This window comes from Trypanosoma cruzi, genomic scaffold (genome assembly GCF_000209065.1).
Source record: "Trypanosoma cruzi strain CL Brener 1047053516697 genomic scaffold, whole genome shotgun sequence".
Taxonomy (NCBI): domain Eukaryota; phylum Euglenozoa; class Kinetoplastea; order Trypanosomatida; family Trypanosomatidae; genus Trypanosoma; species Trypanosoma cruzi.
Genome location: NW_001849550.1, coordinates 286,184 through 301,027, shown reverse-complemented (window position 1 = coordinate 301,027; position 14,844 = coordinate 286,184). Strand labels below are relative to the sequence as shown.

Genomic DNA, 14,844 nt, shown 5'->3' with positions numbered 1-14,844 from the left:
ACATATATTATAAATATTCTGGTACACCGAGGCGTAGAGAGCTTGCGTGCTGTGTCTTTTTTTTTTTCCTTCACGGATTATTTTATATATATATTGTGTGTGTGTTTGTGTGCGTGTGTTTTCACTCGGGCTTGTAATTGTGTGGGACTTTCTTGGTGCCCATTTTCAACGTTGAGAGAAATACATCAGGGAGAACGATGACAAATATGGAGACGACGGCATCTGCTTTCAGCACGGCTTCACCAATACATTTGGACTGCCCAGCTGCTTGTCCATTTGGCCATGGCGCAAACAACGGTGACAACAGCAGAACAGACAGCCATGATGACAGTATGCATCGTGGGTCAAGCTTCCCGCCGGTTATTTCACATAATTTGTGTGATGAACTGGGAAAATGCTTCATGCAGCCGCCTATTGCTCTTCTTTCGCGTAGACGGTACCAGGACCCTGCGGTAATGCGTCTGCATGCTGCTTTGGCTTTTAGAGAGATGCGGAGTTCCGCCAATGAAAGTCCGGAACCACAAGTCTCTTCTTCGTGGACAACAAACTCAGCAGCATCGCCAAAAAACAGCCTTTCCATTGGGTATGACGATGATGCAATGTCTTCTTTTCTCTCCACGCCAGCTAACGGCTCACCAATTAAATTTTTCCGACGTGCAAAATCTTTTGTATTTCCCTCGGTACGGTCTTCGGCCTCGTTGGCTTCGGGAGACGAGGTTAATCATGTTTCATCCGTGGTGGAAACCACAACGAAATTGAAAAACTGCCCTTTTATGAACTGCTACTGGAATTCACAGCAGCAGCGGCAGCAGCAGGGTATAGAGGACGGACAGGAAGGATTGATTGAAACGGAGAAACAAGAGGAAACAATTGAAGGCGTGCAGTCTCCCTGTTTTGTTTTTGATGCCATGGCAGATCCAAGCCAAGGTGCCGAGAGGGGTATGAGCGACAGTGACGTTAAGTTCCGTGGTGTCCCCACGGATTCTTCTGCGGATATTGTTGCTGCTTGGGAAATGGACGACAGAGAACGAAAAAGCCATGACGTAGACGATGATGCTGCTTTATCACACCACGAGGATGACGAAGTCGTGGGCGTAACGGCGGAGGGAAATTTTATCTACCGACGGGACATTGACGCAGAAGGGAGTCGTTTTGGTCGAGGAAACGTTCAAAATCATCAAGATGACTGTCCTTTCCTGGATGAGTGTCGCGATGCCGATACCTTCCCTGCGTTCATCCCTACAGCCCCTTTTTGTACACCGGAGAGGAATATATTTGCCACAGTTCTCAGCGACAGGGCAGCGGTTCCAAACTCACACGAAGAAAGGATTGGTGTCTGGAAAAACGCAGCCGCCGCGTCAACCACAGCGTCGTTAACAAACGGCGCGGCATTTCCCCGAGGGGGTTCTATTGGAAGAAGCCGTCAGAAAAAAACCCCTGAATGGACCCCGAATGATGCGGAGTGGTGTTCTCTCCTCTTACGTTACCGTGTCTGCGAAAACGCCGATGAGACGGAGTACAAGGAACTGATAAGTGCAGTGAATAAATGGCACGAGGTGCGACTTCGCTACCCCATGGAAGCATTAGAGCGACGTTTGCGGGAAGGAGAAAGTTACGACAGGCCACCGTTTGTTCTCCGCTGGTAATTTGTTGGGGACGAGGCGGAGAACGGAGTCAGAAAACACGGACATAGAAGGGACAGAAGGAGAAGAAAAAATAAAAAAAAATAAAATAAAATGTGGCTTGAAAGGCAAAAGAGGGGGAAGGGAGGGGAAAGAAAGTGGGGATCATCAGAACAAAATACTCAACCATCCGGAGTGGTGGAAGGGTGATCTCCAGGACGTTTAGATTTTCGTTTGTCCACTGACGGGAAACGCGGGGGAGGAGGCGAGGTATTCCTGTGTGGCTATTATTTTTCTGTTAACTTTTCCCGCTCTGCAGTGTCACCCACTCCCACTCCCACTCTCTTTTTCTTTTTTTTTGGTTTAATATTATTATTTTTTTTTTTACGCGCTACGCATTCTTTTGCTTACAAATTTCCCAACCGCCTCTATGGACCTCCTTTTGGATGGATGGATGGATCGGTTTTTTTTTTTTTTTTACTTCTCTCTCTGTGTGTGTGTGTGTTTTATTTGTTTGTATGTGAGGATTGTTTGTTTTTTCTTTTTTTTATTATTATTTTCTTCTTACCGGGTGCGTGATTTGCCGTGGTGAGGCCCCATCCATTTTTGCTTTGAGGAAAGGGGGGAGGTTGTTTTTGCGTGGATGCGGTGCGCTCTTCTCGATTATTATTTTTTTTGAGTTTCTAATTCTCATATGACCGAAACGTATATGCGTGCAGAGAAGGGGTTTATTTGTGAAAGAGAAGAAGACACAGACAGACAGACAGACAGAGAGAGAGACAGAGAGAGAGAGAAAAAAGAGAGGAAACACAAATGAATTAGAATTGTACGCATATACAAAAGAGAATTTATTGCATTTACATACTTAAATAGGGGAGGGATGGTAGGCCCACGCCTCCTCTTCTTTTCTTTTTTTATTATTATTATTATTTTTGTTGTTGTTTATTTGCCATTCCTTGTTCAGGTAAACATCATGTCTGTGCGCGTGAACACGTACCTACATCTACATATATTTATATGTTTATATTTATTTATATGGACGCGTGCGTTATTCGGTGCATGCCTGATTGCATACATACGCAGACTTTGGGTGCGCGCTGTTTCATAATGGGGAGAATGGTTTTTTCCTTTTTTTTTAAGACACTGCAGTCAATGGGCGTGGGTGTTCATGCACACGCATCTCTAGAATACCCACCTTAAAGGGAAGAAGAAGAAAAAAAAAAAAAACTGATTGTTTGTTTGTTTTTTGGCGTGTGGGGTATTTTTTTTTTTTGTGTGTGTGTGTGTTTGCGCCCTCTTTTTTTTTTTTTGTTGTTGTACCAGGAGAAAGAGTTATGAGGAGGAGGTTTCTGACGCCTCGTGTTTGATGTACCCGAACCAGAGAAATACGGAGAAGAAACGTATGATGAGTATTTGTTCTACACGGAGAGATAGACTGAAAGAGAAAAGAAATAAATTGACATAAAAAAGTCTTTAGGGTTTTTTTTTGTGCCCATTTCTATTAATTATGGTTTCCTTTGCTTTCACATCTTTCTTTTTTTTGTGTGTGTGTGTTTTTCTTGTTGTTGTATTACGCCCCAAGCTTTTAACGGTTCACCGCGGCACGACAGGTGGCTACCATCGACTCTGTGCACACTGCGCCGTCCTCAACGAGGAGCAACAGAAATATGCGCAGGTGTGTCACTCCCACAGTCTCCAGCCGGTGCTATTCGAGCCCGGTATTTACCCAACATGGTGAGATGTTTGTTTGTTTTCCTGTTTTATTTTTAAATATTTAACGGGGCGTTTTTAATTATTTATTTTTTTTTTTTTTTTTTGGTTTGTTGTGTGTTTGCGCTTGGCGCGTGTGTTATTTTTTATGGATGCGAAGAAAAGGTATGATTTTTGGTTTCCGTTCATATCTTTTTTTTTTCCTTGTGGCTTCCGCAGCTGTTGTTTGTGAGTGAACGGCGGACATTACATGCTTTGGCTGGGAGTTTTTGCGTGCTTGTCATGCTGTGCGCCTTTTTTTTTTTTTTTGTGTGTGTGTGGGCGTTCCGTTGCGCGGGTTTTTTTTGTGGAAATGTTTACGCCTGCGGAACTCCGCCATTCCCACCGCTTCCAATTGCATGTCTGCTCTAAGAGGAAGCTGGTTTCTATACATGTATTATATTATATGTATGGCTTTTTTTGGGGGGGGGGTTTCTTTATTTGTTTGTCTGCATTGGTTTCTTGCCGTGTGAGACGTCCCATTCGTCATTGAGTATCCAGCAGAAGAGCACGAGCCCTTTTTTTTTTTTTCAGTGCCCAGCTGGCGTGACTGCTCCAAACATCCGTTCAAGCCGGAAACCAATTACTTTAGAATGGCACGGGTCCTCTGACTCTCGCGTAAAATTGTGACAGCGGTGGTGGCGTTGGAGACGAGCGTATCGTGCAGGATTAGAAGTGTACTGGAGAAGATGAGGGGAAATATATTTATGTTTGTTCATTTGTTTACACAGAAATGAGGGATTCAGGGACAATTCCCTGCCATTACCACGTGAGGTGAAGAGTGGTGGTTTATGCTTCAATGGAAATGATAACACGGCGGCATTAAAGCCAAGAGGTGAAAAAGATTCCAAGCAACTTTTTTTTATTCTTTCTTTCTTCTCACACCCTTTTTTCCTTCACTTATTACAATTTTTATTATTTTACATTTCCGCTCTGTGGGATTCTCACAAATAACCGCCCTTTCTTCCTTCCTTTCGTTTTTTTTTTTTTTTTGTTGTTGTTGTAATTATAGAAATTGGCAAAATGATGATCTTTCTCTCTGTATGTGTGTATTTTTTTTTTTTTCTCTCCTTTGTTTTTGGTTTGTTGTTTGTTTACTTCTCTTTAAAAAAAAAAAAGAAAGAAAAAAAAACAGAGCGGGTGGATATTTGTGTTCTTTTCTCTTTTGTTTTTGTTAATTTTTTTGTATCATGCGGCATAGATGACGGAAGGAATAAAGAATGGCCATTCAAATTATTATTTATTTATTTATTTATTTATTTTTTGTCTCTGTGTGTTGATGTTTGGTTTAAATTTTTATATTCTTCCTTTTTTGATTGAAGTGCAGCCGTGTGGTACTCTTCTTTGCGTGGACATCTGAGGGGTGGGGGACTTCTGCAGCTGTACAGTCGGTTCTTTTGTTGTTTGCATGGACGCACTCGTAGAGATGTGCCCGACATCAAATACAACACGCACGGATGTATTCACAGCAATGCGTCCCGTGTGTGCGCATCAGGCGGACACGGAGGGGTGGATAGAAGATGAAAGAGAGAATCAAGTGATGACGGAGCTCTCAGGGGGGAGGGGAGAAGTAAAGAGAGGGAGACACGGCAAGTGGTGCGTGTGTGTGGCCTCTTTCATATATACATATATATGTGTTGCCTGCATGCGCACGTTTACATTTGAAGAAAAGAAGAAAAAAAGGATAAAAGGGCGTCGTTTTTTTTTTTTCTTGATGTTTTTTCAGTTCCTTTTTTTGTTTGTTTGTTTGTGTTTGTAAAACGTGTCTTTGCACTTTGGTGTTTGATACTTTGCAATAGAAGATGTATTTATTTATTTAGTTATTTATTTTCTCTCTTTTTGCACTTCTTCTTTTGTTTTTGTTGTTGTGGGCTCACTGTGTGATAAATCCTTTTATTTTTTTTTTCTCTCGGGTGCGTGAGTGGTGTGATCGACGACTCCATCGATGTCACACTGTTGTTTAAAAGTTAGAGGGAGAAAACAGTGGATGGGGCGGAGACGCGGCAGGGAGAGAGAGGGACGAAGGAGGAGGAGGAGGGCACGAAAAGCAAATTTGTCTTTTGCAGTTGAACACTTCTTTCCCCCCAAACTTCTCTCTTTTTTACATACAAATTTCAATGGCACCTGCTCCTGCTGATAGATATTTACCCACAGAGACCGGCACATTTACCGCCGTATGCTTCGTGTTTGTTTCCTTTTTTTATTTTTTATTTATTTATTTATTTGGACTCTTTTCCCCACACCCACACACACAGAAATATATATCTCCCACCCCACCCCACCCCACCATCACTCTTTTTTGTGTGTTTCTTTGTTCTTGTGAATGGAATTTGTGAATTGGCGTAATTGACGTACTTGTGTGTGTGTGTGTGTGTGTGTACCGTCTTTTCCCAGCATTGGTCTCACGACGGCACGGTCCGGTTTTTCTCTTTTTTTTCTGGTGGGGGAGGGATGGCGAGGACAGAATGAAGAGGTGGGAGCCACTTTCCAACATCCACCCACGGGCGCCAATGGAATTGTTTTTGGGGCTGTTGGTGGACTGAAGTGTTTCCTTCGCAAGAGCATAAAGACAGTGCTGAGGTGTACGCAGCAGGGAGCCGATGTGCTTGAGGTGTTGTCGTTGTCGTTGTCTTTTTTTTTTCTTGTTTGTTTGTTCGACTTTTTTCGATTCTTTTACCTTTTTCTGTCCGTTGCTGGTGTGGAAGGGGGGGAAGGAGGGCACATGTGGAAGGGGAACTGAGAAGGGAAAAGGAGCGTTGCGAAACGAACAGAAGGAAAGGGGAAATGGTATGGGAACCTCCTTATAAACTGCATACATGCGTGTGGATTATTATTTATTTATTTATTATTATTATTATTTTTCAGGTGTGGAGCAATTGGATCGCAGCCCGCAATTTATAGAGGGGGAGTGGATGACTCCTTGGCGTTTCTCCTTTTTTTCTTTTCTCTCTGTTTTTGTTTGTTTGAAGTTTTATTGTGTGTTTCATTTCTGTTTTTTTTTTTTTTTTTAGTTGCTGAGGGGAGAGAGGAAAACGCAAGGAGCTTCTATTTTGCCGGGTGACATTCCTCCCTCCAGCTTCTTTTATTTTAGAAATGAGGCACCCCAGACGCCACAACATGTCGCCGTGTTTGTTTCTTTTTTTAGAACAGCTGCTCGTCCTGTTATTTTTCTGTCAATTGGGAAATGCGGAGCAGCTGCCGGAGTGTCGTGACTTGGGACTGTTCCGCCCAACTGCGCACTATGCGAATTCACCCACAACGACACCATTGGAGGTGGTAGGTGGTGACGCCAACGTCACATGTCTGCTTCGCCCTGGTGCAGAAGTGGCGACTTTGTTGGGTTCTCCCGAGGGACGATTATTGAGCCCTCTGCGAGACCGCGTTCGACTCGCCGGGTCGCATGTGGAACCTGTGGCAAAGAATTTGAAAAAGAGCCGAGTTGCATCATTTCTCCTTCGGGCCAAGCTATTTTTGTATCGTTTCTCTGCATATCCATGGGGCGACCCAGCGGCTGTGGAGCGATTTTTTTTCCAGCGTCGACTCCGAATCACTTTTGACGTGGAAAACCCTCCAGGTGGAATGGAAAGCCGCAGCCAACTCCTTAGTCGCGCGGTCTTTGACCATCTTCTTGCCACCTCCTTTGCACCCACAGCGGAGTTGTTTGAAGGGAAGGGAAATGCGTCCAACAAAGATGTTCGCCTTACCTGCAACTTGGGTGAAATGCTCGCGGCCTATCGAAAAGCTTCCAATGATGTATCGTTCATTTCACGTATGATGGGCAATATTGGTCTTGGCGCCCTGCTTTCCCTTTTCTTTGGTTATGGCGGTTATAGTGCTACTGTTAGGAGTGTAGCTGGTGGTGGTGATGTATCTCCCGTGTTTTTAGAAACGGCAGAAGGGGGATCGGTGTATGTTTTTGAGGAGCTTGGCCCAAACGGTAGAAGCAGTCTGTGGCTGCCGTCATGGGTGGCGGCGTGGCTTGGCACTCGGCCGATGGCATCAACAGAAACACTTTTTCTTGGAAAGGATGGCCGGCACCGGTTCGTTTACGAAGCTCAATTGCCCGCCGCAAATCCCGTGTGTCTTCGTCTGGCCGTTGCGCATGCAAAAGAACTTGTTATTCACGTAGAATATTTTCTTTTGTTTGATGTCTTTTGGCTGAAGATTATACTTGTTCTCTGCCTGATACGGTTCTTGCAGCCATGGATAGAGGATGTTCCGGCCTTTCAGGTATTGCTTGCTGGAATGGGCGGAACCATTGTGTTGGTTGGTTTTGTGTTACTCTTTCTATTTCGGAAGCTGCAAAATATGACACTTGGAAAGATTGGTCTATTTGCACTTTTAACAGTTGGTGGTTTCTCTGCCCTTGCTGAAAGTCTGTTGAGTGCATATGCCGCGTTTCTTTACGCATATTTTAACTATTATGAGGAGTCTGACCTGATTTTCTGCCTCAAGTGCGTACTACTTTTGGTAGGTGTAGCCTGTGGCTTCTTTGCGAAGTTCTTTTGGGCAAGTTATCTTTTTTCACTGACTCGATGGACATTGCGGTGGGCCCAACTTGGAACCGTCGCGTGTGCGATGATGCAGAACCGTGAGGCAACGATTGTGTTTCTTGCCACGGCGTATGTATTTTATCCATCCAGACTGCTTCGCTTCATATTGTGGTGCTCGCGATCGCAGGAGTTGGAAAACCGGGAAAATGAGCCAAAAGAGAAGTTCCCCGGCTCCGCGAGACGTGAAGTGGCGTACGTGCAGCCGCTTTGTGTTGAGGGTTTTATTGGTGGCTCCCGGGCACTTAGCTCGGAGGAGAAACTCCGCCTGTACGACGCACTTGGAAATGAATACACGCAGCGTGCTCTTGCGCACCTTGCGGATTCCGTGAAGGAGGACCCGAGGAGGTACGCATCACGCCTGAAGAATCCAAGTGACGTTGTGAAGTGGGCACGACAATACAACTAAGCTCCGGCTCAGCTTTCACACATGAGAAGGGTCAGTGGCGCGTCGGTCTCTCTATTTCCCTTCTTACTTCTTTTTCCTTTTTTCTTGTACGACGGAGGGGTGAGGAACAGAAATTACTGGCAGCTTCAAAGCCTGGTTTCGTTTTACTCCGTTTTATATATATATATATTGTATGTGTGTGTGCATACGTACGCATGGTTATATATTTATAATAGATTAAATACGAGAGATAAGATTTGTGTGCAAAAATAATAATAATAATAATATATATATTTGTTAGGATCAAGATTAGAAAAAGATTTTACATTGTGTGAGTAGACATGGAAGTGGTGTTAATTGACAAAAACAATTTTTTTTTTTTTTTGCGTGTTATTTGCTCGTTGGGGAGGGGAGGAACACCTTATGTATCGTGGGGGGGTATATGTGCGGTAAGTTGAATTTTATCTTCTTTTTCCCTGCCTTTTTCTTTTTCTTTTCCTTTTTCTCTTTTATTTTTGTTTAGTGTGGGAGTATTTGTTCTCCATTCGACAGGGAAATATTCCAACAAACGCTTTATTTTTTATTGCGCCACGGAGACTGAGTTGAAACTCGTAACAACGAAAATATATACATCTCTCTCTCTCTCTCTCTCGTACTGGAAAGCGGCCATAAGCCATTGGCCGATAAAAAATTGTAATAAAACTAAAAAAAAAAGTCAGAGGGGGAGAGACAGGTGGGCGGGGAAAGTAAAGAAATGGTAAATCTTGATAATGCCAATACGCAGCTTGGGTTGGATGTGTACTTTCCCGGGTGCGACACGTACTACCAACAGTCACGTCCCGCCTACCTTCCTTACATGGATGGGAGTTTATATAAACCCTGGCAGCCACGTCATCCATGGATGCAGTCTGCGGAGCGTCAGCGACGCGACAACCCATCGACCATTGAGGAAGCCTGTGTCTACGGTAGTCTAGCTCACGTCATCACATTCTGGGCGCAAGGCCATGAAGTAAAGGATCGACGTGCTCTTTTTGAGGGAAATGATGCGACTCTGCTTATGTGGTCCGCACTTCGTGGTCATTTAGGCGTCGCCAAATTTTTAGTTGATCAGGGAGTGAAAGTCAATGCGGCTAATGGATTGGGCCACACCGCACTACACTGGGCAGTGACAGGCGTTCAATATGAAATGACGCGTTTCCTTCTGGATCACGGCGCTGACCCTCGTCAAAAGGACCATCAGGGCTACAGTGCGTATTTTACAGCCGTACAGGCAAATAACCTTCCGCTATTATTGATGTTGTGCGAGCAACATCCTATTGACCCGCAAGAACGGGATTTTGAAGGTCATTCCCTGTTGCATTGGGCAGCCTACACGAACTCTCTGGTTATTTTTCAGTACCTTGTTGAAAATTGCCACTTCGATTTAGATGTGCCCGACCTTAATGGACGCACCCCGCTTCTCTGGGCTGCCCGCGAAGGATACGCGGTGATTTTGGAGTACCTTGTCTTACGGGGTGCTCGTACTGATTTGGCGGATAAGGACAACTACACGGCATTGCAATATGCACGTTTTAGAAATCACCGTGAGGCCGTGTATGTGCTGACGAAAGCCCCCATCTTCCAGCGTAATGGCAGCACCTTCTCTGTCAAAAGTGACTTTTCGCCAATGGAAATTTCAGGAAGTGGGTACATCAATGTACGTCAAATGCGCCGACGTGGTACGGTGAAAATGATGGTTCAGGAGCCAATTTTCATGGTTATGTCACTCTTAGGCATTTTTTATGTGGCATTCTCGTACCTGCTTTTAAAATTTATTCCCCCGTTGATAAGTCACATTGTATTGGGTATTTTTTTCTTTAGAAATTCACTTTGGATGTTAATTCTTGGATATCCCGTCCAGGGAGGTAAACCAGAGCTTTCTTTCATACAGAAAATGGGTATTGGGAACAGTTTTGGTGAATCCGCGCGTGGCATTTGGCTCTTCAGAAACCGTGATGGAAGTTGTTTATTTGCCATAATGTCCTTTTGGCTGCTGCAGCAATACGCCTGGGCGAAGATGGGTCTTGTGCCGATCATTACTTCTTATCCTACCGATGAGATTGCACTAAAGGATCATCCTCTTGAAAGTGTTTACCAGCCCACTGGGAGTATATTTTGGGGCTTCTTTTTTAATAATAAGGCGGAATTGGAAGGATTTTTACTGTTGTTTTTGTTTTCCCTTATGATGTTGAGTTGCATCATGTGCAAATTACTTTCTATGCGTTCCACGTATGAACCTTCCGAGTCGTCACTGAAGACTTCTCCTGTTTGGGCAATTATGAGGCAACGTGCATACGGCTGGTTACATCCTCGCATCATTTCTATAGAAAAACACATGTTGATTCCTCTTCGTACCTTTTATTGTTATGAGCGCGATGTTTTCTTTCGCCGCTTTGACGGGTACAGTATTGCCCTGGAGTGTCCCATCGCAGAGAGTAACCATGGATGGTTCTTTCTGTTTGTCACGAGCGCTGCGTGTTTTCAATGGCTTATATTTTTTTGGGCCTGGGAACAAACGAGTGAGCGATTACAATGCCCCCGCTATTCATCTTTTTCCAGCCGGGTTGTTGGATCACTGTGGAATTTAATTATTCACGCATTGCCTTGTCGTGATGGAACGCGCCTCGGTGTGGCAGACTACGGCCCCTGGGTATCGTGGCTGCAGTATGTATTACCAACGGAAGCGAATTATCTTGGCGTGTGGCTGCTTCAGTACGGCCTCGTGGCTTCCATCATGGCGACATTTGTGGCCGTGCGGCAGTGGGTCGCCGCCGCTAACGGTGCCACATGCTTAGAATTAGCGAATCCCACAGCAACAGGCAGTGAGGGCGGTCTTGTCAGCATCTTCCCTCCGACCATCTCCTTTAGTGCACCTTGGCTACCACCAGAAGGTATTACAGAGGGTGTGACACTACCAGTAGACGATGGGACAGTGTTACATTCCAAAGCAAGGAAGAAAAATTCTCGCTGCATCTATGCTGATTATGGGAATGCCTTGTTGAACATTTTTCTATTTTGTCTTGGTCGTTCAGGGCGTCGTTGGCGTGGCGCAGTGGCTGTTTCTCCCGCAAATGCACCATTGTTCACCCTCTCGGCGCTGGGCGATTCATTTAGTGTGTAGGGTCAAGAAAAAAAAAAAAGGGCCCAACGCATAGACCTTCCTCCAAATTACACACGACGAATAAACACGCATGCATACATTGGGTGGTATGCGCATAAGTGTGGTAGGAGAGGGACGGGAAGGAGAAGAATCTGGGAGTGGGGATGAGCAAAGAGGGAGGAAGAAGATGAAATATTTGGTTGTTGGTTGGTTGGTCTTTTACAGTGCACCATTTATAGAACGATTTGAATTGAACGGTGGCAACAGAAAGAAACAAAGCATTTTAGTTGTTGTTATTTGTTGTGTTGTGCGTGTTTTTTTATTTTTTATTTTATTTTATTTTTTTTTTTTTTTGTATTTGTTGAAACTTTTTGTGGAATTTCAATTGACTTTCTGCCGGTAACTTTTCAATTTTTCCTCTTTTTTTCTTTCTTTCTTATTGCCTTTCTGCTGGTGAGAAGAAGAAAAAAACTGTGCTTTTTGCATTTTATGGATGCCCTGCCATGTCATTCATTTGCCCTTTTTTTCCTTTTTTTTCTATGAATTTTTTTATTGATGCCGTGGCGCATTTGGGAGCAAGGGAAAAAAGTGTGCAGTTGTCGAGTCCTTTCGTTGTGTGAGTGGCGGAGTGTGTTAGAGTTTGGCCGACGGTGAGTAAAATAGGGAGGAATACGTATCAACAAGTGGCGAAGATATGCCCCGTACGGAAGGGCAGGAGGAAGTCGGGACGACGAAGAGGAAGAAGACGCCAGGAGATCCGATCCACACGGAAGATCCACGGCAACCTCTTCGCATATCGAATGCTTCCAGTACGAGTGCCGCTCACCCCTCGCAGACGCTGAACAGGAGTCGCGAGAGTGATGCCGCAGCGGCTACGAGCAGCCCTTCTGAGAGTGGCAGTGGTGATGGTAGCGACGGCGTTGAATCAGAAGGAGAGGATTTTGAAAGCGAAATGAGCGATATCGATCGCTACTGCCAGCATGCAGCATTATTCTCCAACAGTAGGGGCGTAGATTATTTTTTGAATGGCATGCCGTCCACGGAACCATTGCGAAGACGAGCTGACGATCACCAGTTTAGCGGTGGCGAATACTCACTTCCTTCGCAGGAAAGCGAGGCCCTGCGGACAAATATGATGATGTCTTCAATGGGGAACACGTCACTTGAGATACGTGACATCAGTGGGGACGATGCCACGAAAGCAATTGTAGCTTGTGGTTCGCCCATGGAGAGGGAGGTACAGGCATTTTACACTCACCACCGCATGGCCCCTTCTTTCGATGAAACCACCACGAATACTACTGTGGGCACGGATGAATGTCGGTCGACGTGTCATACCCGCTGTCTCTGCTGTCAGAGCTTAATTGCGGTGACGCTGGATAGCAATGGCTCTGTGGATGATGGGAATCAAAAAGGGAAAGAGGATGACAACTTGGAATCCCCCTCCCAGCGTGTCACTGGTGTACAGACAGAGCAGACGAGAGAATGTAATTACTTAACAATAAGGAGGTCAGGCCATGATATGGTCGATTCACATGCCACGCTGCGGCGACAGGGATGCTCCACATTGTATGATAGACGTCACCAGCACCATCGCCGCCAACAACAAGAACTGTTTCATACATGCACGGGGTCCAACGCACATTTTAATGCAAAAATACAGGATGGTGCTGCGAAATCCATGGGGAATATGCGTCAAGACTGGCGACACCAACAGAATCAAGGACAACAACAAGAACAACGGGAAAAACCCCGACAGAGAAAAGAATCACAGGAGGGGAGCTTCAGTAGTAACACCGTTACCTCTCTCTTCCCATCACTACCAACTTTTAGTCCCACTTCTTTTGTGCGTGCGTATGTCGGGGAGGGAAATTATCCTTGGGAGGCAACGCTTGATAACCGACCTGCTCTTACTGTCTCATGCTGCGTGGCGGCAATGAACTGGGTAGTCGTTCAGTTTCTGCAGTATCACGTTTTGGACACTCGTGACCACTTGGGGCTTTTTGTTATTGGAACCTATATCATATTCTCTAGTTACTACATGACCTACTACTTTTTGGAGCGTTACTCACTCTCATTCGCCCGTATATCTCATGATAAGAAGTTTTACACCATTGCGAACCTTATAAAAGCCGGCATTCTTGTCTCATTGGTTCCCTTTGCGACTTCACACCTGGGAAATATTATTATGTTTGACGTTTGGGACACAAATACACTTCGCAATCTTGGCTGTATTTATACTATTCCTGACTTTGTCTCCATGATTGTGGTGAAGCGAATGAGTTGGTCCACGTGGATACATCATCTGTGTGTTCTGTTGTTTAACTTTTTTAGCACAACAAACGACTACTCTCAGGAAAACATTTGTCGTTGTGTTGTTGTTTACGCGGCTTTCTCAACATTTGCGTATTGTGTAAATGTGTTACTTGCGTCGCGCTTTCTTGGTGTTTCACCCAACGTCGCACGTGTACTCTCCGTCGTTGCTGTGGTGGTTTACATTTTTTGTTGTGCTACCAACTGGACATGGCAGGTGTATTACCTGCGGAAGCTGATTCGAGATGGGCATGGCCACTGGACCGTGTATGCGTACATGCCTTTGATGTCTTTGGTCATGTATGATGACATTACTTTGAGTAAATGGCTTCTTCATAATGCCAAAAGCACAGCATTTGCCGCAGCTAATTACAGGGAACACCAGCACCGGCAACAACAACAACAACAACAGCAACAACAAATGGCCGCTGCAAGGGTTAGCCATCGTGTGTGAGTGCGTGGCATCCATGACCGTTTGCTTTTCCCCTCCCTTTTCTGCCTTTCACTCCTTCTATCGCCTAAAGTTGTTTGTGGCGGTGTAATTCAAAGATGCCGTGTTTTTTTTTTTCTTCCCTTTTTTGTTTTGGTTCATGGTTGTGTGTGTGTTTGTGCGAGCGTAACATCCTTTTTTGTTACTTGTGCTCCTTCCCTCTCGCTAGCACTTATTTATTTATTTACGGCTTTGTTGTCCGTGTAGATATTGTTGTGTATTTGGAGCGATGTTCTTCTTTCTCCTTTTGTTATTGTTGTTATGGAGGGAGTTGGTTTCCGAGAGGCGGGAGTAAAACTGTGTTTTTTTTCTTTTTTTATCCTTCATCATCAGCATGTCATTTTTTTTTTTTTTTTGATGTGCCCTGCGCTTCTTTTGTTGTTTTTGTTGTTGTTTCTGTCCTGTTGGAGCTGCGAATTTCTGGTACATCTGTTTTTGATTCTCCTCCCAATTTTGTGCCGCGTGAACTCTGCATTGTGGCGTGACCGCACCGCATGCATTCCCTGTGAACGTCCGTAACCACAAATGCATGCATGAAATGAAGTCAGGGAAGGTGGGGGAGGAAGGAAAAAAGGGTGAAGTGGACGCACCAA

The 14,844-nt window shown here is 44.8% G+C and overlaps 4 protein-coding genes across 4 annotated transcripts, besides 21 other annotated features; all 4 read left to right on the top strand.

Moving 5' to 3' along the window:
- Positions 1-14,844: part of a sequence feature (heterozygous, non-Esmeraldo-like haplotype) that runs on past the window's edge.
- On the top strand, positions 198-1,646 carry Tc00.1047053510265.110 (hypothetical protein, conserved; the record flags this gene model as incomplete). The annotated part of the gene is made up of 1 exon (XM_808737.1): positions 198-1,646. One exon carries the CDS (start codon positions 198-200, stop codon positions 1,644-1,646), a length of 1,449 nt encoding a protein of 482 aa, XP_813830.1.
- Positions 1,714-1,738: a microsatellite.
- Positions 1,985-2,009: a sequence feature (AT_rich).
- Positions 2,086-2,188: a sequence feature (A-rich).
- Positions 2,374-2,414: a microsatellite.
- Positions 2,528-2,566: a sequence feature (A-rich).
- Positions 2,630-2,659: a sequence feature (AT_rich).
- Positions 3,408-3,439: a sequence feature (AT_rich).
- Positions 4,478-4,503: a microsatellite.
- Positions 4,608-4,633: a microsatellite.
- Positions 5,177-5,201: a microsatellite.
- Positions 5,567-5,596: a microsatellite.
- Positions 5,639-5,659: a microsatellite.
- Positions 5,728-5,750: a microsatellite.
- Positions 6,198-6,233: a sequence feature (AT_rich).
- Positions 6,298-6,380: a sequence feature (A-rich).
- Positions 6,465-8,330, top strand: Tc00.1047053510265.100 (hypothetical protein, conserved; the record flags this gene model as incomplete). The annotated part of the gene is made up of 1 exon (XM_808736.1): positions 6,465-8,330. The coding sequence occupies one exon, from the start codon at positions 6,465-6,467 to the stop codon at positions 8,328-8,330; it is 1,866 nt and encodes a 621-aa protein (XP_813829.1).
- Positions 8,575-8,605: a sequence feature (AT_rich).
- Positions 8,769-8,830: a sequence feature (A-rich).
- Positions 8,942-8,961: a microsatellite.
- Tc00.1047053510265.90 (hypothetical protein, conserved) lies at positions 9,064-11,469 on the top strand (the record flags this gene model as incomplete). The annotated part of the gene is made up of 1 exon (XM_808735.1): positions 9,064-11,469. One exon carries the CDS (start codon positions 9,064-9,066, stop codon positions 11,467-11,469), a length of 2,406 nt encoding a protein of 801 aa, XP_813828.1.
- Positions 11,763-11,802: a microsatellite.
- Positions 12,143-14,215, top strand: Tc00.1047053510265.80 (hypothetical protein, conserved; the record flags this gene model as incomplete). Its single annotated transcript, XM_808734.1, has 1 exon — positions 12,143-14,215. The coding sequence occupies one exon, from the start codon at positions 12,143-12,145 to the stop codon at positions 14,213-14,215; it is 2,073 nt and encodes a 690-aa protein (XP_813827.1).
- Positions 14,153-14,182: a microsatellite.